A 26,256-nucleotide genomic window follows, 5' to 3' on the forward strand; every position below is an offset into this window, starting at 1 on the left:
TCGGGAAGGGTGGAAACACATAAGCCATCCCGAAGGTCCAAGGTGCTGTCAAAGCATCTATCAGAACCGCTCCCGGATCCCTGGATCTGGACCCGTAGCGAGGAAGCTTGGCGTTCTGACGAGACGCCATGAGATCTATCTCTGGTTTGCCCCAACGTCGAAGTATCTGGGCAAAGACCTCCGGATGAAGTTCCCACTCCCCCGGATGAAAAGTCTGACGACTTAAGAAATCCGCCTCCCAGTTCTCCACTCCCGGGATGTGGATTGCAGACAGATGGCAAGAGTGAGACTCTGCCCAGCGAATTATCTTCGATACTTCCATCATTGCTAGGGAGCTTCTTGTCCCTCCCTGATGGTTGATGTAAGCTACAGTCGTGATGTTGTCCGACTGAAACCTGATGAACCCCCGAGTTGTTAACTGGGGCCAAGCCAGAACTGCATTGAGAACTGCTCTCAATTCCAGAATGTTTATTGGAAGGAGACTCTCCTCCTGATTCCATAGTCCCTGAGCCTTCAGAGAATTCCAGACAGCGCCCCAACCTAGTAGGCTGGCGTCTGTTGTTACAATTGACCAGTCTGGCCTGCTGAATGGCATCCCCCTGGACAGGTGTGGCCGATAAAGCCACCATAGAAGAGAGTTTCTGGTCTCTTGATTCAGATTCAGAGTGGGGGACAAATCTGAGTAATCCCCATTCCACTGACTTAGCATGCACAATTGCAGCGGTCTGAGATGCAGGCGTGCAAAAGGTACTACGTCCATTGCCGCTACCATTAAGCCGATCGCCTCCATGCATTGAGCTACTGACGGGTGTTGAATGGAATGAAGGACCCGGCATGCATTTTGAAGCTTTGTTAACCTGTCTTCTGTCAGGTAAATCTTCATTTCTACAGAATCTATCAGAGTCCCCAAGAAGGGAACTCTTGTGAGTGGAAAGAGAGAACTCTTCTTTTCGTTCACCTTCCATCCATGCGACCTTAGAAATGCCAGTACTAACTCTGTATGAGACTTGGCAGTTTGAAAGCTTGAAGCTTGTATCAGAATGTCGTCTAGGTACGGAGCTACCGAAATTCCTCGCGGTCTTAGTACCGCCAGAAGAGTACCCAGAACCTTTGTGAAGATTCTTGGAGCCGTAGCCAGTCCGAATGGAAGAGCTACAAACTGGTAATGCCTGTCTAGAAAGGCAAACCTTAGATACCGGTAATGATCTCTGTGAATCGGTATGTGAAGGTAAGCATCCTTTAAATCCACTGTGGTCATGTACTGACCCTCTTGGATCATGGGCAGAATTGTTCGAATCGTTTCCATCTTGAACGATGGAACTCTTAGGAATTTGTTTAGGATCTTTAAATCCAAGATTGGCCTGAAAGTTCCCTCTTTTTTGGGAACTACAAACAGATTTGAGTAAAACCCTTGTCCTTGTTCCGACCGCGGAACTGGATGGATCACTCCCATTAATAAAAGATCTTGTACGCAGCGTAGGAACGCTGCTTTCTTTATTTGGTTTGTTGATAACCTTGACAGATGAAATCTCCCTCTTGGGGGAGAGGATTTGAAGTCCAGAAGTCCAGAAGGTATCCCTGAGATATGATCTCTAACGCCCAGGGATCCTGAACATCTCTTGCCCAAGCCTGGGCGAAGAGAGAAAGTCTGCCCCCTACTAGATCCGGTCCCGGATCGGGGGCCCTCGATTCATGCTGTCTTAGGGGCAGCAGCAGGTTTCCTGGCCTGCTTGCCCTTGTTCCAGGACTGGTTAGGTTTCCAGCCTTGTCTGTAGCGAGCAACAGCTCCTTCCTGTTTTGGTGCAGAGGAGGTTGATGCTGTTCCTGCTTTGAAATTACGAAAGGAACGAAAATTAGACTGTCTAGCCCTAGGTTTGGCTTTGTCCTGAGGCAGGGCATGGCCTTTACCTCCTGTAATGTCAGCGATAATCTCCTTCAACCCGGGCCCGAACAATGTTTGCCCTTTGAAAGGTATATTAAGCAATTTAGATTTGGAAGTAACATCAGCTGACCAGGATTTTAGCCACAGTGCTCTGCGTGCCTGAATGGCAAATCCGGAATTCTTAGCCGTAAGTTTAGTTAAATGTACTACGGCATCTGAAATAAATGAGTTAGCTAACTTAAGGGTTCTAAGTTTGTCTGTAATCTCATCTAGTGTAGATGATTGAAGTGTCTCTTCCAGAGACTCAAACCAAAATGCTGCTGCAGCCGTGACAGGCGCAATACATGCAAGAGGTTGCAATATAAAACCTTGTTGAACAAACATTTTCTTAAGGTAACCCTCTAACTTTTTATCCATTGGATCTGAAAAGGCACAGCTATCCTCCACCGGGATAGTGGTACGCTTAGCTAAAGTAGAAACTGCTCCCTCCACCTTAGGGACCGTTTGCCATAAGTCCCGTGTGGTGGCGTCTATTGGAAACATTTTTCTAAATATCGGAGGGGGTGAGAACGGTACACCGGGCCTATCCCACTCCTTAGTAACAATTTCAGTAAGTCTCTTAGGTATAGGAAAAACATCAGTACTCGCCGGTACCGCAAAATATTTATCCAACCTAATACACAGAGGTTTTCCAGCTTAAATTTAAAGTTTGAAATATCTGAATCCAATCTATTTGGATCAGAACCGTCACCCACAGAATGAAGTTCTCCGTCCTCATGTTCTGCCGCCTGTGACGCAGTGTCTGACATGGCCCTAATATTATCAGCGCACTCTGTTCTCACCCCAGAGTGATCACGCTTGCCTCTAAGTTCTGGTAATTTAGCCAAAACTTCAGTCATAACAGTAGCCATATCCTGTAATGTGATTTGAAATGGCCGCCCAGATGTACTCGGCGCTACAATATCACGCACCTCCCGAGCGGGAGATGTAGGTACTGACACGTGAGGCGAGTTAGTCGGCATAACTCTCCCCTCGTTGTCTGGTGAAATATGTTCAATTTGTACAGATTGACTCTTATTTAAAGTAGCATCAATACAGTTAGTACATAAATTTCTGTTGGGCTCCACTTTGGCATTAGCACATATAGCACATGTATCTTCCTCTGAATCAGACATGTTTAACACACTAGCAATTAACTAGCAACTTGGAAATGCTTTTTTAAGTAATTTACAATAATATGAAAACGAACTGTGCTTATAAGAAGCACAGAAAAAATTATGACAGTTGAAAATAACTAAGTTATAGCATCAAATCTTTGTAAGAAATAAACAATTTTAGCAAAGGATTGTTCCCATTAGCAAGGATAACTAACCCTGGCAGCAGAAAAAATACACAAACAAACGTTTTTTTTTTTGTTTTTTTTTATCACAGTAAACTACACTCTTCACAGCACTGCTGTGATGATTACCTCCCTCAAAAAAGGCTTTGGAGATCCCTGAGTTCTGTAGAGATGAACCGGATCATGCAGGAAGAAAATGAACCTCTGACTGAGATTTTTTGATGCGTAGTAAAAGCGCCAAAAATGGCCCCTCCCCCTCACACATAACAGTGAGAGAGATCAGTGAACTGCTTTAAATTAAACAAAACTATTGCCAAGTGGAAAAAATAGTGCCCAAAACATTTTTTCACCCAGTACCTCAGAGAAATAAACGTTTTTACATGCCAGCAAAAAAAAAACGTTTAACCTCAATAAATTAATTGTTATTTAAAACCTATTGCAACTCCCTGCAAATTAGGTTAAGTCTATGCATACAGTATAATCCAGTGAAGTACCATCCCCCAGAATACTGAAGTGTAAAATATACATACATGACAGCCTGATACCAGCTACATCTACTGCATTTAAGGCTGAGTTTACATTATAACGGTATGGCAGGATTTTCTCATCAATTCCATGTCAGAAAATAACAAACTGCTACATACCTCTTTGCAGATTAATCTGCCCGCTGTCCCCTGATCTGAAGTTTACCTCTCCTCAGATGGCCGAGAAACAGCAATATGATCTTAACTACTCCGGCTAAAATCATAGAAAAAAAAAAACTCAGGTAGATTCTTCTTCAAATTCTACCAGAGAATGAATAACACACTCCGGTGCTATTATAAAATAACAAACTTTTGATTGAAGGTAATAAACTAATTAAATCACCACAGTCCTCTCACACATCCTATCTATTCGTTGGGTGCAAGAGAATGACTGGAGGTGACGTAGAGGGGAGGAGCTATATAGCAGCTCTGCTGGGTGAATCCTCTTGCACTTCCTGTAGGGGAGGAGATAATATCCCAGAAGTAATGATGACCCGTGGACTGACCACACTTAACAGGAGAAAGTAACTCTTTTTATGCACTGAAGGTCAGTCATATATGTATTATTTATTCCAATCTATTTAAACTAACCATATAAAGGCCAATCAATATTCCTGCATAATAAATTAATCCAAATAAATTAGACAAAAATATATAAATATTTATTCTACAAAATAAGACATATCCCATTCCCTGTTTAAACCTTGAGGTGCTATTGTTTTTAATTTATATATCCAAAATAATTCACGTTTGAGCAACAATTTTTGCTTGTTGCCCCCTCTAGTGGGAGACTGAATTTTGTCAATAACTTTAACTGTAATATGTGCTATATGGGTCATATGTGTTTGATTAAAATGTACTGCTACCGCCGAATCTTTATTGTAGTTTTTGGTATCTCTGATATGTTCCCTAATACGCGATCTGAGCTCCCTGGTCGTTTGACCAATATATTGTAGGGAACAAAGGGAACACTCTATTAGATAAACCACAAATTCAGTCCTACAATTAGCGTAGAACTCCATATTGTATCTCTCATGGGTTACTGAACTAGTGAAAGTGTCACTTCTATTGATAACTTCACATGTAATGCAAGGTCTGGTGCTGCATTTATATGTGCCCTTTTTCTTTATCCAATCACTCCCCTGTTTTTTAGTTGTATTTACCATACTGGGTACCAATCTGGTACCCAGAGTCGGGGGTTTCTTGGACACATTAATATATGTTTAACCTCTGTAATTACCTTGTATCTAAGCCTCTGCAGACTGTCCCCTTATCTCAGTGCTTTTGACAGACATGCAGTTTAGCCAATCGGTGCAGACTCCTAAATAACTCCACGGGAGTGAGCACAATGTTATCTATATGACACACATGAACTAGCACTGTCTAACTGTGAAAACATTTCAAAATGCTCTGAGCTAAGAGGCGGTTTTTAACGGTTTAAAAAACAGTTTGAGCCTAGCTAGGTTTAGTTTTCCAAAAATGCCACCAAGGGAACAAAGCAAATTTGATAATAAAAGTAAATTGAAACGTTGTTTAAAATTGCGTGCCCTATCTGAATCATAAAAGTTTAGTTTTGACTAGACTGTCCGTTTAAGATAAATACATTTCTTCATATTCAAAGTGATACCATGGATACCCATCTTTACACCACTAAAGTGTGTTTGTGTCAGTCTAATGACTATTAGTAATTTAATATGAACATTTCTATGGTGTCCTCATTCTACAATTTAGACTAAATGTTTTTACAAGTTGAATTTAAGCCATCTGGAAAGAGAGGGGTAGTTACTGGTATCCTGAAGACTTCCAATAAAGTGCCTTTCTAACTCCAAGTGACTTGAAATATCCCATTGCGTGGAATATGAATAAATTGTTTTCCTGTGAATAGAAATTATTTATTTCCCAAATTACTGCTGATTTTAATAAAAATCATGAATTTTTACCTAGTATGCTACTTCCTTACAATATTAAAGGGACAGTCTAGTTAAAAATAAACTTTCATGATTCATATAGAACATGTAATTTTAAACAACTTTCCAATTTACTTTTATCATCAAATTTGCTTTGTTCTTTTGGTATTCTTAGTTGAAAGATAAACTTAGGTAGGCACATATGCTAATTTCTTAGCCCTTGAAGGCCGCCTCTTATCTGATTGCATTTTGATATTTGTTCACAACTAGAGGGCATTAGTTTGTGTGCCATATATATAACATTGTGCTCATGCCCGTGAAGTTTCTGAAGGAGTCAGCACTGATTGGCTAAAATGCAAGTATAACTATAGTACAGTATTTGTATAGTACTAATATAACTGTGTTGGTTATGCAAAACTGGGGAATGGGTAATAAAGGGATTATCTATCTTTTTAAACAAAAAATTTGGTGTAGACTGTCCCTTTAAAAAAAAGTATTTTTTAAATAGTGGAAATATTGATTAATATACTTTAGTATATAACAATGGCAAATTTTAGGATTTAATAGAATTTGTTTAAATGATATATTTTTTATAATCCCGATTCAGGCTGAGAATCAAATAGTCCTTGTTGGATTGTTACTTTTGTACTAAATGAGCATAAGTGGTGTTGCATAAATTATTTATATAGATAAATATCTACCCCAATTCTCTAGTGATGACTTAATGTTGTGCTTAAAATCTCATTAAAGATTTTTTTTCTTCAACCGCAAACTCAAATATAATTTATAAACCAAAGCCTCTAATTCTCTAATTAGAGTAATTTATATTCTGATTGTTATGGTAATGCAGAGACGATTCTTTACATAGTATACTTCCCTTTGTATATCACATTAGTATAACTTGTCAGACGTGCTTAACCCATTCACTGCTAAAGTTTTCTTGCACTCTCTACTTAACCCATTGTTTGTTTGCATTTAAACATCAATTTTAGTGCTTTTTTTTTAGGGTTAGCCATACAAATAATATGCTGTTTTTTTAGGGTTAGCCATACAAATAATATGCTGTTTTTTTCAGTATACAACATACTTTCAAAAGATAACTCTAATTTGCAGCATTACCCAAATGCCACCACCAAGAATGTTAAAAAATGGAAAAAAAATGAAAATGGGTACTAAACCCAAATTTATTCTTTTATGATTCAAATAGAGCAGCAATTTTAATCAACTTTCTAATTTACTCCTGTTATTAATCTTTGTTCTCTTGCTATCTTTATTTAAAAAGCAGGAATTTAAAGCTTAGGCGCTGGCCCATTTTAGGTTAAGCACCCTGGATAGCGCTTTGTTATTGGTGGCTACATTTAGTCACCAATAAGCAAGCTCAACCCAGGTTCTGAACTAAAAAATAGGAGTAAATTAGAAAGTTTCTTAAAATTACTGCTCTATCTGAGTCATAAAAGAAAAAATTGGGTTCAGTGTCCCTTTAAATATGTGTTAAATTCATTTGTAAACTACTTATTTCAGAAATGGGTTACAACTATTTTAGATTGAAATTGAATAACTTAAAGTGACACTACAGGAAAAAAGCATACTGCTCAATATTATTATGCAAGTTTTATTTTTATTTAATTAACTATATCATTATATTCACATCTTGTATATTTAAAGGGATATGAACATAACATTTTTAAAAAGTTTCCAATTTACTTCTATTATTAAATTTGCTTTGTTCTCATGATATTTTGTGTTGAATAGATACCTAGGTAGCATCTGCAGCATACATGACAGGAAATAGTGCTGCCCTCTAGTGCTCTGGCAGATGTATAACATTAGTACTATATGACAGGAAATAGTGCTGCCCTCTAGTGCTCTGGCAGATGTATAACATTAGTACTATATGACAGGAAATAGTGCTGCCCTCTAGTGCTCTGGCAGATGTATAACATTAGTACTATATGACAGGAAATAGTGCTGCCCTCTAGTGCTCTGGCAGATGTATAACATTAGTACTATATGACAGGAAATAGTGCTGCCCTCTAGTGCTCTGGCAGATGTATAACATTCTTGCTAAACTGCTGCTATATAGTGCTCCATAAATGGGTCAACTCTTAAATTTACGTCCCTGCTTTTCAACACAAGACCTTGAGAAGGAAGAAAAATTGATAATAGGGGTAAATTAGAAAGTTGCTTATAGTTGCTGCTCTATCTGAATCATGAAAGAAAAAATTGGGTTTCGTGTCCCTTTAATGCAGAGATTGTTTTGTAAAATGACCCTCACAGACACATTTTACCCCTCATGACCATATGTTTTACATTATTGTATCTGTATCTATAGCTGTATACAAAAACTATTTCTGTTTTCTAAATAAAAAAAGGGGGGAGGGGGATGTTAAAGAGAATTGAACCCAAATTTTCCCTTTCATGATTCCAATAGAGAGTGTCATTTTAAACAACTTTCCAATGCACTTCTATAATTAAATGTGCTTCATTCTCATGTTATCCTTTGTTGAAAGAGCAGCAATGCACTACTGTGAGGTAGCTGAACACATTAGGCGAGCCAATGACAAGAGGTATAAACTGTATATGCAGCCTCCACTCAATAGCTAGATCCCAGCAGTGCATTGCTGCTTCTGAGCCTACCTAGGCATGCTTTTCAACAAAGAATATCAGGAGAAAAGAGCAAATTAGATAACTGAAGTAAATTGGAACATTTTTTGAAAATTACATTGGACGTATTTAATTTTTACTTTGCTGTCCCTTTAATAATGTTCTGCTTTTTGGTTTTTTTAAGAGCAACTTCCTTTTAAACGTCCTTTAATGCATAAGTAGCTGGGCGTTCTGTGACTTGGGGGAGAATATAAAACCGTGAGATTTCTTTCTTTAGTTCTGATCTCATTGCATTTAGTTAATCCAGGCTTAGAGCAAGCAGATTATAGAGTAAAGCTTTAAGAGTGTAGATCTGTACTAATTACCGTCTGTTAGAATCAGAAATGATTATTAACGCATTGTAAAATATCTGAATGGCAAGTCCCTATATATTACACAATCCTGAAAGCTTGTATATACAGGTGAAACTCGAAAAATTAGAATATCGTGCAAAAGTTCATTTTTTTCACTAATGCAACTTAAAAGGTGAAACTAATATATGAGATAGACTCATTACATGCAAAGCAAGATAGTTCAAGCCGTGATTTGTCATAATTGTGATGATTGTGGCTTACAGCTCATGAAAACCCCAAATCCACAATCTCAGAAAATTAGAATATTGTGAAAAGGTGCAATATTCTAGGCTCAAAGTGTCCCACTCTAATCACCTAATTAAACCATAACACCCGCAAAGGGTTCCTGAGCCTTTAAATGGTCTCTCAGTCTGGTTCAGTAGGAATCACAATAATGGGAAAGACTGCTGACCTGACAGTTGTGCAGAAAACCATCATTGACAACCTCCATAAGGAGGGAAAGCCTCAAAAGGTAATTGCAAAAGAAGTTGGATGTTCCCAAAGTGCTGTATCAAAGTATTAATAGAAAGTTATGTGGAAGGGAAAAGTGTGGAAGAAAATAGTGCACAAGCAGCAGGGATGACCGTAGCCTGGAGAGGATTGTCAGGAAAAGGTCATTCAAAAGTGTTGGGGACGTTCACAAGGAGTGGACTGAGGCTGGAGTCAGTGCATCAAGAGCCACCACACACAGACGGATCCTGGACATGGGCTTCAAATGTCGTATTCCTCTTGTCAAGCCACTCCTGAACAACAAACAACGTCAGAAGCGTCTTACCTGGGCTAAAGAAAAACAGACCTGGTCTGTTGCTCAGTGGTCCAAAGTCCTCTTTTCTGATGAGAGCAAATTTTGCATCTCATTTGGAAATCAAGGGCCCAGAGTATGGAGGAAGAATGGAGAGGCACACACTGCAAGATGCTTGAAGTCCAGTGTGAAGCTTCCACAGTCTGTGTTAATTTGGGGAGCCATGTCATCTGCTGGTGTTGGTCCACTGTGCTTCATTAAGTCCAGGGTCAACGCAGCTGTCTACCAGGAGATTTTGGAGCACTTCATGCTTCCTTCCGCAGACGAGCTCTATGGGGATGCTGACTTCATTTTCCAGCAGGACTTGGCACCTGCCCACACTGCCAAAAGCACCAAAACCTGGTTCAATGACCGTGGGGTTATTGTGCTTGATTGGCCAGCAAACTCGCCTGACCTGAACCCCATAGAGAATCTATGGGGCATTGCCAAGAGAAAGATGAGAGACATGGGACCGAACAATGCAAAAGAGCTGAAGGCCGCCATTGAAGCATCCTGGTCTTCCATAACACCTCAGCAGTGCCACAGACTGATAGCTTCCATGCCACGCCGAATTGAGGCAGTAATTGCTGCAAAAGGGGCCCAAACCAAGTACTGAGTATATACAGTATCCATGCTTATACTTTTCAGAGGTCCAATATTGTTCTATGTACAATCCTTGTTTTTCGAGTTTCCCCTGTATAAGAAAATAAAACACTTAGCCCCCAATCAGCAAGCGCTACCCAGGTGCTGAACCAAAAATGGGCCGGGTCCTAAACTTTACATTCCTGCTTCTTAAATAAATATAGCAAGACAACAAAGAAAAATTGATAATAGGAGTAAATTAGAAAGTTGCTTAAAATTACTGCTTTATCTGAATCATTAAAGTTAGGTGTCCCTATTATGTCCTGAGCAGTGCCTTTCATTTAAAGGCACTGCTCAGGACATATCATAGAGACATAAATATCTGCAGGATAAGTTAGTGTCGCATTGGCTTTTAGATTAGATATGTAAATAGCACTAATAAGTCTTCAGTAAACTTTGTGCAGTCTTTTTTTTAAAGATACTCTGTATAGGCAGCCATTTTTAGCGCAAGATTGCAATATTGTATTTATGTTTCTTAGTCAGTTTCTATATGCCTATCTGAATAATTTATATTGTATACTTATCAGAGTCTGTGTGACCATATATAACTACGGTATATTATTACACACCACACATTACTTTAGCACTTATAATCACAGATCACTACAGCACTGTATCATAATATAGCTACACTATTTTACATCTATCACCATTGGTAAGAAATGTATTAAGTACCTACCCTGTGTTTTTTATCTTATCATATTTTTGTTTGGGAGACATCCCAGTGTTTTTATAGTAATTATAAATTGTTTCTCTGCCTATAATTTAATTGAAACTTTTTTTGTTCAATTTAAAAATAAATTTGTTGTATAATAGAGATTAGCTTCAGATGTCACTTTTTTATTAACTAATAATTCTCAATATAATCTCATTTTTATTGGATTGTGACTTATTTCACTAATTATCCTATTATTTAAAAGGTCAAGTGTATTTGTCCGAAGCTGTCATGTGCAGTAGAAACTGCGTGAGGACAAACACACTTGGCCTTTAAGAAGACTGACCTGGCTGGCATCTGGGACGACCGTGAGGGATGGGGGCGGGGCGGGGCTGGCCGGGCTTGATGTGGGCCGGACGTTGCGGGACCGGGCGTGACGGGGTGGGGCTGGGCGTGACATGGGCCGGGCGCATGTCAGAGAAAGAGAGAGCTCAAAAAAGAGGGGGGATATATAGAGAGCTCAAAAAAAAGAGGGGGGATAGAGGGAGCAAAAGAGAGGGAGAGAGACAGCAAAGAGATAGGGGGAGGGAGAGCAAAAGAAAGGGGAGAGAGCAAAAGAGAGACAGCAAAAGAGAGGGGGAGAGAGGGGAGTGAGCAAAAGAGGGGAGAGAAAGAGAGCACAAAAGAGGGGGGGAGAGAGAGAGCAAAAGAGATGGGGGAGAGAGAGAGCAAAAGAGATGGAGGAGAGCACAAAAGACAGTGGAGAGAGAGCGCAAAAGAGGAGGCATAGAGAGAGCAAAATAGGGGGATAGAGAGAGCAAAAGACAGGGAGAAAGACAGCAAAAGAGAGGGGGAGAGCAAAATAGAGGGAGAGAGACAGCAAAAGAGGGGGAGAGAGAGCAAAAGAGAGGGGGGAAAGAGAGCAAAAGTGAGCAGGAGAGAGAGAGCATAAGAGAGGAGGGAGAGAAAGGGCAAAAGAGAGGGGGGAGAGAGAGCATAAGAGAGGGGGAGAGAGACAGCAAAAGAGGGGGAAAGAGCAAAAGAAAGGGGAGAGCAAAAGAGGGGGATAGATAGAGCAAAAGAGGAGGGGGAGAGGGGGGAGAAAGAGAGAGCAAAAAATGGGGGAGAGACAGCAAAAAACAGGGAGAGAGACAGCAAAAAAGAGGGGGAGAAAGAGCGAGAGCAAAAGAGAGGAGGAGAGAGAGCGAGAGTAAAAGTGTACACGGGCTTTAGGACTAGTTATTGTATAATTAGATACTAGTAATATTTCAACCTACAGTCTTGTACTGCTCCTTTGTGGAGCGCTCCATATTTTACATATATTCAGGTCTAAAATACAAGTCTGTCAAAAGAACCGAGATAAGGGGGCAGTCTGCAGATGCTTAGATACAAGGTAATCACAGAGGTGAAAAGTATATTAATATAACTGTGTTGGTTATGCAAAATTGGGGAATGGGTAATAAAGGGACAGTCTTTTTATATGTGTACTTTCTGAGCCACCACTGAGCATGTGCAAGAGAAATCTGTATACATTTATCAGTCTGTGATTGGCTGATAGCTGTGACATGATACAGGGGAGGGCAGAGAAATGGAAGAACATTTTCAAATTTCTTAGACAAAAATCTACTGCTCATTTTTTAAAAAAGGTGCTATTCCTTTGTGTTAGTGTGCATTTGCTGATTATTCAGTTCTACTGCATTTTTTGTCCTTTAAATCTTTAGTACATAATATTAAACTAGATTATATTCATTTTTCAACATATTTACTTACATTAGTTGCCTTTGTTATTAGCTCACCTGATGTGTTCAGCTAGCTCCCATCAGGGCTTTGCTACTCCAACAAAGGATATAAAGAGAATGAAGAAAACTTAATAACATAATTAAATAAGAAAAGTGTTGGGGCGTGTCTGGGCGGCGGCCATGAAAGTTCGCAATATTTGTGGCTCCCGGTATGATCTCCCTAACCCGCCGGTTACTGAGCTTGATGTGCAACACCTGACAATATTCTTCTCAGCTTTGAACAGACTCAAAGAGGAAACAACACTTAACTTCTATACAGGGAGACCTATCTAACGTAACTTAAGCTAAGCAGTGTAAATGGAGGCCGTAGACAGATGGGAGGCGGAGATGAGCCAGCACATCCGCAATCACTTCCTACAGTTAGAGACGGAGCTCTGTGCAATCATCAGCAGACAGTGGCATCCTAACGGAATCAGACCGATACCTGCTGTATACTCCCCATACGATGCCTGCACCCACAGGAATGAAGAAAACCGTGATGCAATCCCCTTACCAGCAGAACCTGTCCTCCCGGTCTCTAATGGATCCTCATTTCCTGATGCTCCCCTTTTGGAGGCTCCTGAGTTTGAGCGGGATCTACCCTATGAAACGCAGTCTCTCTTGGACTGTGTAGGCACTACTGGTGGTTCAGGGGAAAACGAGACAGGCGATATTTGTCAGGTGAGTGAAGCGTCAGTGGATCCACAGAGAGGCCCCTCTAGTCTCGTATTGATGGACCATTGCCTGTACAACGGGGAGATTATCCTGTGCCGCTCTGTGGCCTCTGCGGTGACTGGGGCTTGGAGCGCTACGGGAGGAAAGACGCCACTGTACTGTAGAATGCTGGTTCAGATAGGCAGCAAGCGGTCACTGAACTGGGGCGTTTGGCACTGGCTACCACTTCATATAAGACCCGCTGTACCAGTCAACCTCCATAGCATTTGTTGTCAAGGTGTGGGCTGAGGAGAGCGACAGGAGACCCAGGGCTACTAAAACATGATGTAAATTTGGCCACCCGGTTGTTACAAGACTTTATTGTTGAGCCCTAGTCGTTTAAACCTGATCCCTGGGGAGGGCATTACAGCAGCTTGGGTGGACAGACAACTACATTCTAAGCGTATCTGTTGTTAAATTTTTGTCTATCCTTATGAGGACATTGCGTCTGAGATACTACTGATGGCCAAAGACTATTTTACCCTCATACTCACTGAAATATAGTTATATACAGAACATTTTGTTTACAGCAGTTTACATAAGCTAAGTAATATGTTCAGGTTCCTTAATGTTTATGTCTGTGCATAATATTTCTGTTTACTGTTCTTTATTGTGTGGTCATTACCCCCTGGTACAGTACCCTGGCCTAAATATCCATAGAGTAACCTGGTAGGGCTAGTTACCGGTGTATAGGGCCCAACGATGGGGTGTTGTTTTACACCATCAAATTACTATGCATTTAAAGGTCCTTAAGATATATCCCTAAGCCCACAGTGATCTCATTGAATATTGGAGATGACAATTCATTCTATCAAGAGTAACAACTATGGTCCTCCCTATCAATACAACTATTAGTATTAATCAGTTGCTTCTGTATATATTTACGTGCATTATACATCAAGTTAATAGAGTTTACTGTGTTATATTGAATGTATCATTTATATAACTTTAAAAAAAAAGAGGTTTTATCACTGATTGGGACCCAAAAGTGGCCCCCTACACTCCTAATATCTTTCTTTTATTTCAGCTTCCCAGTAGTTAACAGGGCCCAAGAGTGACCCTTCTGTCAGATGAAGATTAGGCACTAAGGGTTTTTACAGCTTCATATTTAATGTACCTCATCATTGCCTTCTGAATAATTGTTATAATGTATTGGTTACTTTTGCTGTAGAGTGTATTTATGTATACCCATTCATGATGAAGCATGTTTATTTCTATGTACCGCCTGGCAAACCTCAATAAAAATACTATAAAAAAATAATAAATAAATAAGTGTTTAAAATTGCATGCTCTATCTGAATCATGAAATAATAATTGTGTATTTCATGTCCCTTTAAGTGTTGCACTTAGATTCTAATAGATGCAGCAAAACCCCAATTAAAGGGACATGAAACCCAAAATATTTATTTTATGATTCAGAAAAAGAATATAATTTTAAGCAACTTTCCAATTTACTTCTATTATCTAATTCATTCTCTTGGTATCCTTTATTGAAGAGGCAGCAATGCATAACTGGGAGCTAGTTAACACCAAGGGGGCGATTTATCAAGCTGAGGCAGACAGGGGCGCACATACACGCCCCTGTCCGCCGCAGCTTGCCTCTGGCGGACTGAGTTCCCCTGGCGGAATTCAGCATTGCACACAAGCGCTATTTTATGCTTGCGTGCAATCCCACCCTCCCAATCACGTGCGGGCAGGAGCTGTCAATCTTCCCAGTCGGACTAGACTGCAGCGATTTAAATTTGCCACCTAAGAGGTGGCCAAAGGGTAGGGAAGCGGCGGTCTGATGACCGCTGCTTGTTAAATACGATGTGCAGGTTCTCTTGTGAGAACCTGCAGTCGTAGGCAGGCAAAGCCTGCCGAAAGGGCTTGATAAATTGCCCCCATAAGGTGAGCCATGTATGTGCAGCTACCAATCATCAGCTCCTGAACCTACCTAGGTATCCTTTTCGACAAAGGATAACAAGTAAATTGGAAAGTTTAAAATCACATGCCTGATCGAAATATAAAAGAAATATGTAGGTTTCGTGTCCCTTTTTAGAGTTTTTTTTTTTATAATACTAAATGCTCTCGCATTTTATAGCAGTAGGCTTATTTCTGATACCACAATGCCTTTTGTTCTTACCATTTATTAATCCAATTTGTGTAATAGCCGTTATTAAATTAAATTCATACCATCTGGCTAGAAAAACAACAAACTGCAGTTATTTTAAAATGAACTAAATTGTTAATTGTTATTATGTAACAATAGTTCTTTCTTTCTTTCTGGAGAACGATTGAAACTATTCTTCTATAGAACCTCGTAAATGTGTAATATATGAATGTGTCGCATAATTACAGCTTTTATTTTATTTGAATAATGTGCCAATTAGATTCCTTCACTTCTTGCTTCTCACAATTAAAGTGCCAGGAATTTCAAAAATGTAATAATTGTTTACAGGAAGATTAGTTTATTTCTTCCAGCATTAAAGGGACATTTTCTGACCTGCATATGCAAGATCAATATCTTAAAAATATGGTTTCATGTGAAAAAAGGTTAAATAAAAGCTCTTTGATTTGTAGCTAACAGGAAATGTATCTTTGTGCACAGTGGATACCTAGGTATCAATTGCTCGTACGTTAAAAGAAAACACTATTGTCTATTGGTAGAAAATGACAAGCCCTCCTAAGTCTGACATGAAAAAGTAGGTTTTCTTTTAAGCACATGACATTCGTCAAAAATGTTGATGTAAAATACATTCCTTTTTAGATAGAGATGTTCATCTATTGATTTAGCATATAAATACCATGTCCCTTTAAGTGTTTAGTACTGTTCAAGCATCAAATGTGAGCAGAAAACTGGCTGTGGACAATGGGTTAAAGAGACATGAAACCCACATTTTTTTCTTTCATGATTTAGAAAGAGCATGCAACTTTCCTATTTACTTCTAATATATAATGTGCTTTGTTCTTTTGATATCCTCTGTTGAAAAGCAGATCTAAATAGGCTCATTAGCTGCTGATTGGTGGCTGCACATAGATGCCTCATGGGATTGGCTCACCCATGTGCATTGCTATTTCTTCAACAAATGATATCTAAAGAATGAAGCAAATTTGATAATAGAAGTACAATGGCATGTTGTTTAAAATTGTATTCTCTATCTGAATCATGAAAGAAAAATGGTAGGCTTTATGTCCCTTTTAATTGGCCCATGTGTTGGGCTGGGATTGTGGGCTGACAGAATATGGCGCCCTCTCCGCAGCCTGAAATCTACAACTCCTTGCAAGGGTGTGCAACATCATTTAATTGAAGCCTATGAGACAACCAGACAATAATTAGGAGTTGGGAGAATAATATTTTGTGTTCTACAGAAAGAGATGAGACTTTTGTGTTTTTTATATTGTACTGCATAAAGCTGTGTGTGCCAGATACCAAGAGGTTTGTATTGAGGGAGGATAAATTACATTCAGCCTGCAGGAATCACTTGTGGGAGTAATTGGTCAGAACCTCTGTGCTTACTGAGATTTAAAGTTAAGTTGTCATAGAATAGACCAGGTTTTAAATGGACACTTTCAGGATTCAGACAGAGCATGCCATTCTAAAAGACTGTACAACCGGTATGTGCATTTGTAGTTTTCGGTTACCTCCGAATGTAGAGGACGGCCGCTCCGAGCCGGATTTATTCTTGTTAACAGGAAACGCACTAAGGCCCCTATTTAACAAAGGTCTGTGATCCGCCAGACCTCGCTGAATGCGGAGAGCAATATGCTCTCCGTATTCAGCATTGAACCAGCAGCTCTTATGAGCTGCTGGTGCAACGCTGCCCCCTGCAGGTTTGCGGCCAATCGGCCACCAGCAGGGGGGTGTCAATCAACCCAATCGTACTTGATCGGGTTGAATTGCGGCGATGTCTGTCAGCAGGCGGACAGGTTATGGAGCAGTGGTCTTTAGACTGTTGCTTCATAACTGGTGTTTCTGGCGAGCCTGCAGGCTCGCCAGAAACACGGGCCCTCAAGCTCCATCTGGAGCTTGATAAATGGGCCCCTAAGACTTTCACAAGAACAAATCCTGATCTGAGAAGAGTAGAATGTGGCGAGCGGCCGCCTTCTTCCACATTCGGAGGCATTCGAAACCTACAAATGTACATGCCTACTTTATAATTTATTTCTATTAACAAATTGTGTACACCAACTCCTTCTGAGCATGTGCAAGTGTTCACAGTGTATACACATATGAGTCTGTGATTGGCTGATGACTGTCACATGATACAGGGAGCAGAGAAACTGAAGAAATTTCAAATTTATGAGAGAAAAAATCTACTGCTCATTTCAAATTAGGTTACTGCATTGTATTTTTATTATGCATTTGTGGATTATGTAATTCTGCTATATTTAATGGTGCTTTAAGGCTTCATATTCTTGGGAGATAGATAAGTAAGAGCTTATTTTGAGTGAGCTCAGTACAGATGTCCTTAAAGCATGACATCATCATGACGTCGTCATGACTGGTGCTCACAAACCTCGCTGTAGCGTGAGATGAACATATATTCTTAAAATGTATTAAAAGGATATTTTAGCTAAAAAAAAAAAAATATATCAGTGCAAGTCAGCTTTGCATTACTTACTTGCACTTACTATGTTTTTAACCATGCAAAAAGATAAATGCAAAGGAAGCATCAAGCATGGGAGCTGCAAGTCCTGCTCAAGAGCCGCAAGCATGGCATAGTCGGTACCCCCCAATCACAGGTGTTCTCTGCATGCTTCTCCTGAACAGGACTTTACCTATGTGTTTAACTCTGCAGGTGTTAAACAAATAACCAGTCAGGAATGCAAAGATAACATTGCTTAAAGGGTCATAAAAGTGCAAATGTTATTTAACTATTTGTTTTAACCCCTGCACTACCAGGCACATTTACAAGTTGGTCTTTAGCCACTCCCTGGCCCTGACACAACCCAATCACTCCTTTGGCCATACAGAATTGTGGGATTTGTAGTTCCCAGTCTCCCGGCCTAGAAAGGATCCAGCTGCAATGGGGTACATTTTAGGTGTGGGTAGCAAAGGCAACTGGAGGGTATCTGTGGCTATCTTGGAGGCTCTATGTCAGGGCATTAGGACCTAATTTAAGGTGCCAGTAATGACCTAGCACCCAGGTTTCTCAAGCCCTAATTTACAAATTGTTACTTTACCATTTAATTTATAATCCAGATTCACCAGTTTTAAAGGGGCATAATTCCGATATAACATACAATTTCTAGATACTTAAAGAGCATACCTAGATAGGTTGTGAAGAGTTATCCTGAGCCATTTAAAAGCTTGCATATCGCCAATCAGAAGACAGCTGTACACATTATGTTTAGCACAGTGATAGCTGTAGCAATTGGCTGTGTTTGACAACAAAGCTTTAACTGCAGTCAGACTAATTGGCACTCACTGAATGCAGTCGCTCGCTGAACATGTCATATAAATATAGGTTTGGATTGTCAGTTTGGCTCATTTGAATATAGGTTTGGATTGGCTGTTTGGCTCATTTGAATATAGGTTTGGATTGGCTGTTTGGCTCATTTGAATATAGGTTTGGATTGGCTGTTTGGCTCATTTGAATATAGGTTTGGATTGGCTGTTTGGCTCATTTGAATATAGGTTTGGATTGGCTGTTTGGCAGGACTTCAGTTCTACATTCAGACTATTTAAAAGGGCATCCCTGCAGCAATACTGAAACATGAAAATGTTGCCTTTTTGGAGTAATTACTTTGCTGTGTTTACAAATAGCATATTATGACATTTTAACCATTTTTGTTTTTAAATATCCAACCTTTTTGCATTATTTTGTATCTATAAATCGTTGATTCATTTTTCAACTGAGATAGTTGAATGCTCCACCCCTCCTCAAGTACATAACATAGTTTCACATTTCCCAGCCAATCAGTAAAGAAAACGCTGTATATTTTGCTTTATTTTCCGTAGACTGGAGGAGCCACACCCCTTCTGAAAATTCACTTCTATAATTACATTTGCTTCATTCTCTTGGTATGCTTTTGTTGAATGATCTGCAATACACTACTGCGAGCTAGCTGAACACAACAGGTGAGCCAATGACGAGGTATATATGTGCAGCCACCAAGCAGCAGCAAGCTCTAAGTAGTGCATTTCTACTCCTGAGCCTACCTGGTATGCTTTTCAACAAAGGATGCCAAAGGAGCAAAGCAAATTAAATTATAATGTGTGTTTTTTTAAAATGACACACTCTATTTGAATCATGAAAGTTTAATTTTGCATTTACTGTCCCTTTAAGATTATTTTCATCAAAAAATATCTTAAATTTTTCATTTTAGATTTTCTGTTTCTTTAAATTGATTATTTCCCTAAAAATAAAAAGATTGTTATAGCGCAGAACTAATTTGATTACTGTATTTTCCCAGTTTATTACTGATGAAAGTGAAGAACTAACATTGATGGGAGAAAAAAAGTAAAAAAGCTCTAACATTATTATTTTTATTTTTCAGGAATGTTCACCCTTTCAGAAGTTGCATCGCTAAATGACATTCAGCCAACATATCGTATTCTGAAACCATGGTGGGACGTATTTATGGATTATCTGGCAGTTGTTATGCTGATGGTGGCTATTTTTGCAGGCACCATGCAGCTGACCAAAGACCAAGTTGTTTGCCTACCAGTTTTGGAATCTGCTGTAACTCCAAAAACACCAATCGTCTCATCAAGAGAGAGCAATATACATTTTTCTTCAAAAGCTGAAGAGACCACAACTCAGGAAAAGGAAACATCAGAAGCTACTGCACTTCCAGAAGCAACCGATGATCCAAAAATACCCTTGATGAAACCAACATCTCAGATGATTCCAAGTCCACCTCCATTTCAACATCAGGAAAAAGAGATCAAAAATACTGGAGGTCGGAAGACGAATTTAGATTACCAACAGTACATTTTCATTAACCAAATGTGTTATCATGTGGCACTACCATGGTACTCCAAATATTTTCCATACCTTGCCCTTATCCATACAATTATTTTAATGGTAAGCAGCAACTTCTGGTTTAAATATCCAAAGACCTGCTCAAAAATTGAACATTTTGTTTCCATACTTGGTAAGTGCTTTGAGTCTCCGTGGACAACAAAAGCGCTGTCTGAGACAGCATGTGAAGACAACGAAGAGAACAAGCAAAGGATAAATGTTGCTCAGTCTCTTCGTAAGAATTTCTCTAATAGCAGCGAGGAGGGAAGCCCTGGTCCCAATACCCCGATGATAAACAAATCTGGGCCAAAATTTTCAGCCGACAAACCTGTTATAGAAGTTCCTGGAATGACAATATTGGATAAAAAAGACGGGGAACAAGCCAAAGCTCTTTTTGAAAAGGTTCGAAAATTTCGCGCCCATGTGGAAGATAGTGACTTAATTTATAAACTGTATGCTGTTCAAACCGTTGTCAAGACTGTAAAGTTTATTTTTATTCTGTGTTACACTTTAACATTTGTCACCGCAATATCCTTTAAACACACCTGCAATCCCAGTGTTGAGCACCTTACGGGTTATGTGGAATTTGAGTGCACTCATAATATGGCTTTCATGCTTAAGAAGCTTCTCATAAGCTATATTGCTCTTATTTGTGTTTATGGCCTTGTTTGCCTATATACATTATTTTGGCTCTTCAGAAGACCACTAAAAGAATATTCATTTAATAAAGTCAGAGAAGAGAGCAGTTTCAGTGATATCCCCGATGTAAAAAACGATTTTGCTTTTCTTTTACACATGGTAGATCAGTATGACCAGTTATATTCAAAACGCTTTGGCGTTTTCTTGTCAGAAGTGAGCGAAAATAAATTACGTGAAATAAGCCTGAACTACGAATGGACGTTTGAAAAACTCAGACAACATATTTCTCGAAATGCACAAGAAAAGCAAGAATTGCATTTGTTCATGCTTTCAGGAGTTCCTGATGCTGTATTTGAACTGACTGATTTAGAGATTTTAAGACTTGAACTCATTGCGGAGGCTAAAATTACTGCAAAAATTTCGCAAATGACTGCTCTTCAGGAACTTCATCTGTACCACTGTCCGGCAAAAGTTGAACATACTGCATTCAGTTTTCTGAGAGATAATTTAAAGTGCCTACACGTGAAATTCACCGATGTGGGAGAAATTCCTGGCTGGGTTTTTGCGCTGAAAAATCTGCGTGAGCTTTATTTAATGGGAAATTTAAATTCTGAAAACAATAAGATGATTGGACTTGAATCTCTAAGAGAGTTGCGCCATTTAAAGATCCTATATATAAAAAGCAATTTGACCAAAATTCCATCTAACATCACAGAAGTGTCTCCACATTTAACAAAACTTGTGATTCATAATGATGGTACCAAACTTGTTGTACTCAACTGCCTTAAGAAAATGATGAATGTAGCCGAGTTGGAACTCCACAATTGTGAATTGGAGAGAATCCCACACGCTATTTTCAGCCTCGTCAACTTACAGGAATTGGATCTTAAGGCTAACAGTATACGTACTATAGAAGAAGTCATCAGTTTCCAACACTTAAAAAGACTCGCATCTTTAAAATTGTGGCACAATAAAATTGTGAGTATTCCTCAATCGATTTCCCAGGTAAAGCATTTGGAAGCGCTTTACTTATCCAACAATAAACTTGAATCCCTCCCGACAACGCTTTTTCATTTACAGAAACTCAGATTATTGGACGTCGGTTATAACTGCATCTCTGCAGTTCCAATGGAAATCGGATTACTACAAAATCTTCAGCATTTGTACATTACTGGAAACAAGGTGGACATTTTGCCAAAGACTTTGTTCAAATGTGTGAAGTTAAGAACTTTGTGCTTGGGACAAAACTGTATTATTTCACTTTCAGAAAAGATTGGACAGCTACTGCAGCTCACACATCTTGAACTAAAAGGAAATTGTCTGGATCGCATCCCACCTGAAATAATTCAGTGTCGCCTTCTTAAAAAAAGTGGGCTGATAATAGAAGATCATTTGTTCGATGCTTTGCCTTCCGAAGTAAAGGAAGCATTAAATCAAGATATCAGCTTTTCTAACGGAATATAAGTAGCGTTCTTTTAACAAATGTAGCCATTTTGCTTTTCCTTTGTTGAAAGTATTTTGGATAATATTTGGACATGGGCCAAAATATATTGCACTATTTTATTTCTTCAAAATCCAATCCAACCAAGACATTTCATAACGGCTTTTTGGATTAAACCAATCTTTAATGGCTCTATTATTATTATAAAACTCGAGTGATTAAAGTGGTGATTGTAAACGTTGACATTTGAATCCACACTATAAAAGAGGGAAACTTTCATTCATAAAAATAATTAAAGAAGCTTCATTCTTAAAATAATTACCATTTAGTGATTGTAAACATCGTGCTGTTCCTCTGCCTGCATCTCATACCTTTTTTGTGTTCTATGACAAATCTGGCTTCAGCCAATCGTTGCGTGCCCCACAAGCTGGATGCCAAAGGGGGCACGAAGAGATTGGCTGAAGCTGGATTCGTCATCAAAAAAAATAAAGTATGAGATGTGGGCGGAGGAATGGCGCAATGTTTACAAATTAAGTGTCTTTAATTATTTTTATAAATAAAAGTGCCCCTCTTTTTATGAATAATTATAAATAGTGTGGAATCAAATGCTAAAGTTTACAATCACTTTAAGTATTACAACTGTGTTTTCCTTCTAGATGAGCATAGTTGGATCAATTTAATAGTTCATTTTCTTATACATGTGAATTTGAGGATACTCTAATCGTATGTTTACAATTTATTTGTTTGCTGATTTCACTTTTTAGCAGCATTTTGGTTTAGTTCATTTCTTTTAAAAAGTATGCAATTCACAAAAGGGTAAATTGGATTAAAGGTTTTCTTCTATATAAAATTATATATTTAGGTTCCTTTTTATCATTAAAAAGTTATTGCACAGAACACATTCAAATAAGAGAACTGATTTGGAGCTAAATTTATTGCTTGATAAACCTTTTTTAAAGGGACATGAACCCCAAAAATTTTCTTTTTGATTCAGACAGAGAATACAATTTAAAAAAAGTTTTCAATTGACATCTATTATCAAATTTACTTCATGCTCATGTTATTCTTTGTTGAAGAGATACCTAGATCGGTAGTGTGCACATACCTGAAGAACTACATGACAGGAAATAGTGCTGCCATCTAGTGCTTTTGTTTATGTATAACATTGTTGCAAAACTGCTGCTATAAAGTGCAGCAGACACGTGCACGCTCTTGAACTTAACCTCCTGCTTTTCAATAAAGGATAACAAGAAAATGAAGAAAATTTGATAATAGAAGTATATTGGAAAGATGTTTAAAATTGTATTTTCTATCGGAATCATGAAAGAAAAAGGGGTGTTCTGTCCATTTAATAAGAGTGGATGGGGATGGGTAAGTGTCTGAAGTTTGACAATTGAATAGTGGAAAAAAGGTTCCCCTTCAAATTTGTTCAAATGTTTTTATAGAACAAATATCAGCACTTGAATATTAAATGCAACAATCAAGTATTACATTTGGATATTGATTCCCCTAGACTTACATTGAAGCTTAAGAGAAGTAACATTTTAAATGCAACATTTGATAATCAAATGAAACGTATGGTAAGCGGGGGGGGGGGGGGAGAACTTTTTTGACCAAAATAAATACTTAGTGTTTTGACAATAAAATAAAAGCATAAAATGAGTTAGCAAACAACCATTATAGTCCAAAAATTTATAGTGGATAATGAATTAGAGCGTGTCATTTTAAGACCCTGCACCTCCATGTGTCTGAGCCAATCAGCAGCAGTTTCTGTTCAGGATCTGCAGTGCTCTGCGTAGTCTTAAAGGGACATGAAACTTAACATTTTTCTTTCATGATTCAGATAGAGCATACGATTTTAAACAACTTTTTCATTTACTTCTATTATCTTATTTGCTTTATTCTCTTGGTATCCTTTATTAAAGGAGCGGCAATGCACTACTGGGAGCTGAGAACCAATGAGGCAAGAGGCATATATGTGTAGCAACCAATCAGCAGCTTCTGAGTCTACCTAGGTATACGTTTCAACAAAGGATACAAAGAGAACAAAATAAATAATAGAAATAAATTGAAAAGTTATTTAAAATTGCTTGCTCTATCTGGATCATGAAAGAAAAAAAATCATCTGACAAGTAAACAGCTAAAAACTAGGGTTTTACCTATATTTTACATGCAGTGGACTAGTAACCCTTTAGTGCCTAACTAACCTCCCCTTTCCTGACTGGTAAACCATAACTTCCAGTTCCGACTATTCCCAGTTGGCATTTTTTGGTTATGGTTTGAACTTATGTAGCGGGTAGATAAATAGTAATGATTTGATGATTGATGGCTCCTTGACAAAGGTTCTATTAACTTACTGAAATCTTGGATTATACATTAAAGGGACAGTCAACACCCATGAAAACTTTATCCCATACCTTAGATCAACAACAAAAAATTAGCCTGCACCGCATCTCATCTTCAATAACACTAACGTTAGGTGGCTAATCTTCAATGAACATTTAGTTTTCAGCGGTAGATATGGCCGCCAAACTCCTCTGCCTCCTCCTCCGTCCCCCTTCTTGTTTTTAATAAATACTCGTTCACAGGGACACTGTTCTATTTCTAATGCGCATGCGCTATATAATTGTAGTACGCTCGCTATTAGAAATAGAAAGTGTCTCCGTGAACGCGGCTAAAGAATCTAGCCGAGGATTTGATTCTCATTGGCTGAAGACTTAGAGAAGAAGCCTCCTATGTAACAGTGGGGAGAGTTTGGCGGCCATATCTACCTCTGAAAACTAAATGTTTATTGAAGATTAGCCACCTAACGTTAGTGTTATTGAAGATGGGATGCGGTGCAGGCTCATTTTTTTTTTTTTGTTGATCTAAGGTATCAGATAAAGTTGTCATGGGTATTGACTGTCCCTTTAAATTGTTCAGAGCTATTTTATTCGGGATGATAGGTCAGAATGGTACTTTGTTTGCAGTGGACACCTAGGTAGAGGGGGGATACTTGGTTTAAAGGTAAAAAGGAACTACTGAAGTAAACGAGGATGATCTATTCAGTGAACTTTGTGAGCAACCATTATAGGGATATGAAACCCAAACATATTTTCTTTTGAAATTCAGACAGAGCAAACGGTTTTAAAACTGTTTCCAATTTATTTCTATTATTAAATTTGCTTCATTCCCATTATTTTCTGTGTTGGAGAGAGGTAGGTGTCTGGCACACTATATGGCAGGAAATAGTGCTCTTGCAAATGGATAACATTCTTGCCAAACTGCTGCCATATAATGGGCCAGGCTCTTAAGCTTATGTGCCTCTTTTTCAACAAAAGATACCAAGAGATTGAAGAAAATTTGATAATAGAAGTAAATTGGAAAGTTGTTTAAAATCGCATGCTGTATCTGAATCACGAAAGAAAATGTTTGAGTTTCATATCCCTTTAACATAAAGCTTTACAATTTAATAACTTCATAAAAGATGTTTGTGACTCAAGATACTTTGCCAGTATATTTCAAACAATGGTTTATACCACTATTATTTTTATTTACGTTATTATTTTATTCACGAGTGAGTATTATTTCAGCGCTAGCTGGTTCACAGCTAGATTAATGAAACTACTTTTCAATCATCGTCCTTTTGTTGTCTGATCGCCAGTTTATCCACTAAATATGTAGCAATATAGCCGGAAATAATATCTGTAACGGATAAATCAAGGCTTTACAACTGGCCAGTAAACAAAACAAATAGATCCACACGTAGCCTTGATTTATGTGAATTATACTTCATCATTGTACTTCTTGTAAACTGTTAATTATCTGAAAGAAAAAAAATTAACTTTTCGTTTTATATGGTTTGTTTTGCTGGCTTTAAATATTGGACAAAATTGTTGTATTGTAGGACGTAGGACTTAAATTTCCCATGCATTATGCTGCTATGCAGAGCATGTGTCTCAGATTTACAGTATACATGGTGCTGATAAATCCTATTACACAGTATAACTAAAGCTCAGATTTACAGTA

The 26,256-nt window shown here is 38.6% G+C and overlaps 1 protein-coding gene across 1 annotated transcript in view; it reads left to right on the top strand.

The window, feature by feature from the left end:
• Positions 1 to 24,702, top strand: part of LRRC8D (leucine rich repeat containing 8 VRAC subunit D) — a 158,677-nt gene extending 133,975 nt beyond the window's left edge. Inside the window, exon 2 of the mRNA XM_053693928.1 lies at positions 19,702 to 24,702. Coding sequence (XP_053549903.1) covers positions 19,704 to 22,271 — 2,568 coding nt within the window. The 5' untranslated portion in view covers positions 19,702 to 19,703 and the 3' untranslated portion in view covers positions 22,272 to 24,702. The remainder of the gene's footprint in view (positions 1 to 19,701) is intronic.
• The last annotated feature ends 1,554 nt before the right edge of the window (positions 24,703 to 26,256 follow it).

This window comes from Bombina bombina, chromosome 10 (genome assembly GCF_027579735.1).
Source record: "Bombina bombina isolate aBomBom1 chromosome 10, aBomBom1.pri, whole genome shotgun sequence".
In the NCBI taxonomy this organism is placed as follows: domain Eukaryota; kingdom Metazoa; phylum Chordata; class Amphibia; order Anura; family Bombinatoridae; genus Bombina; species Bombina bombina.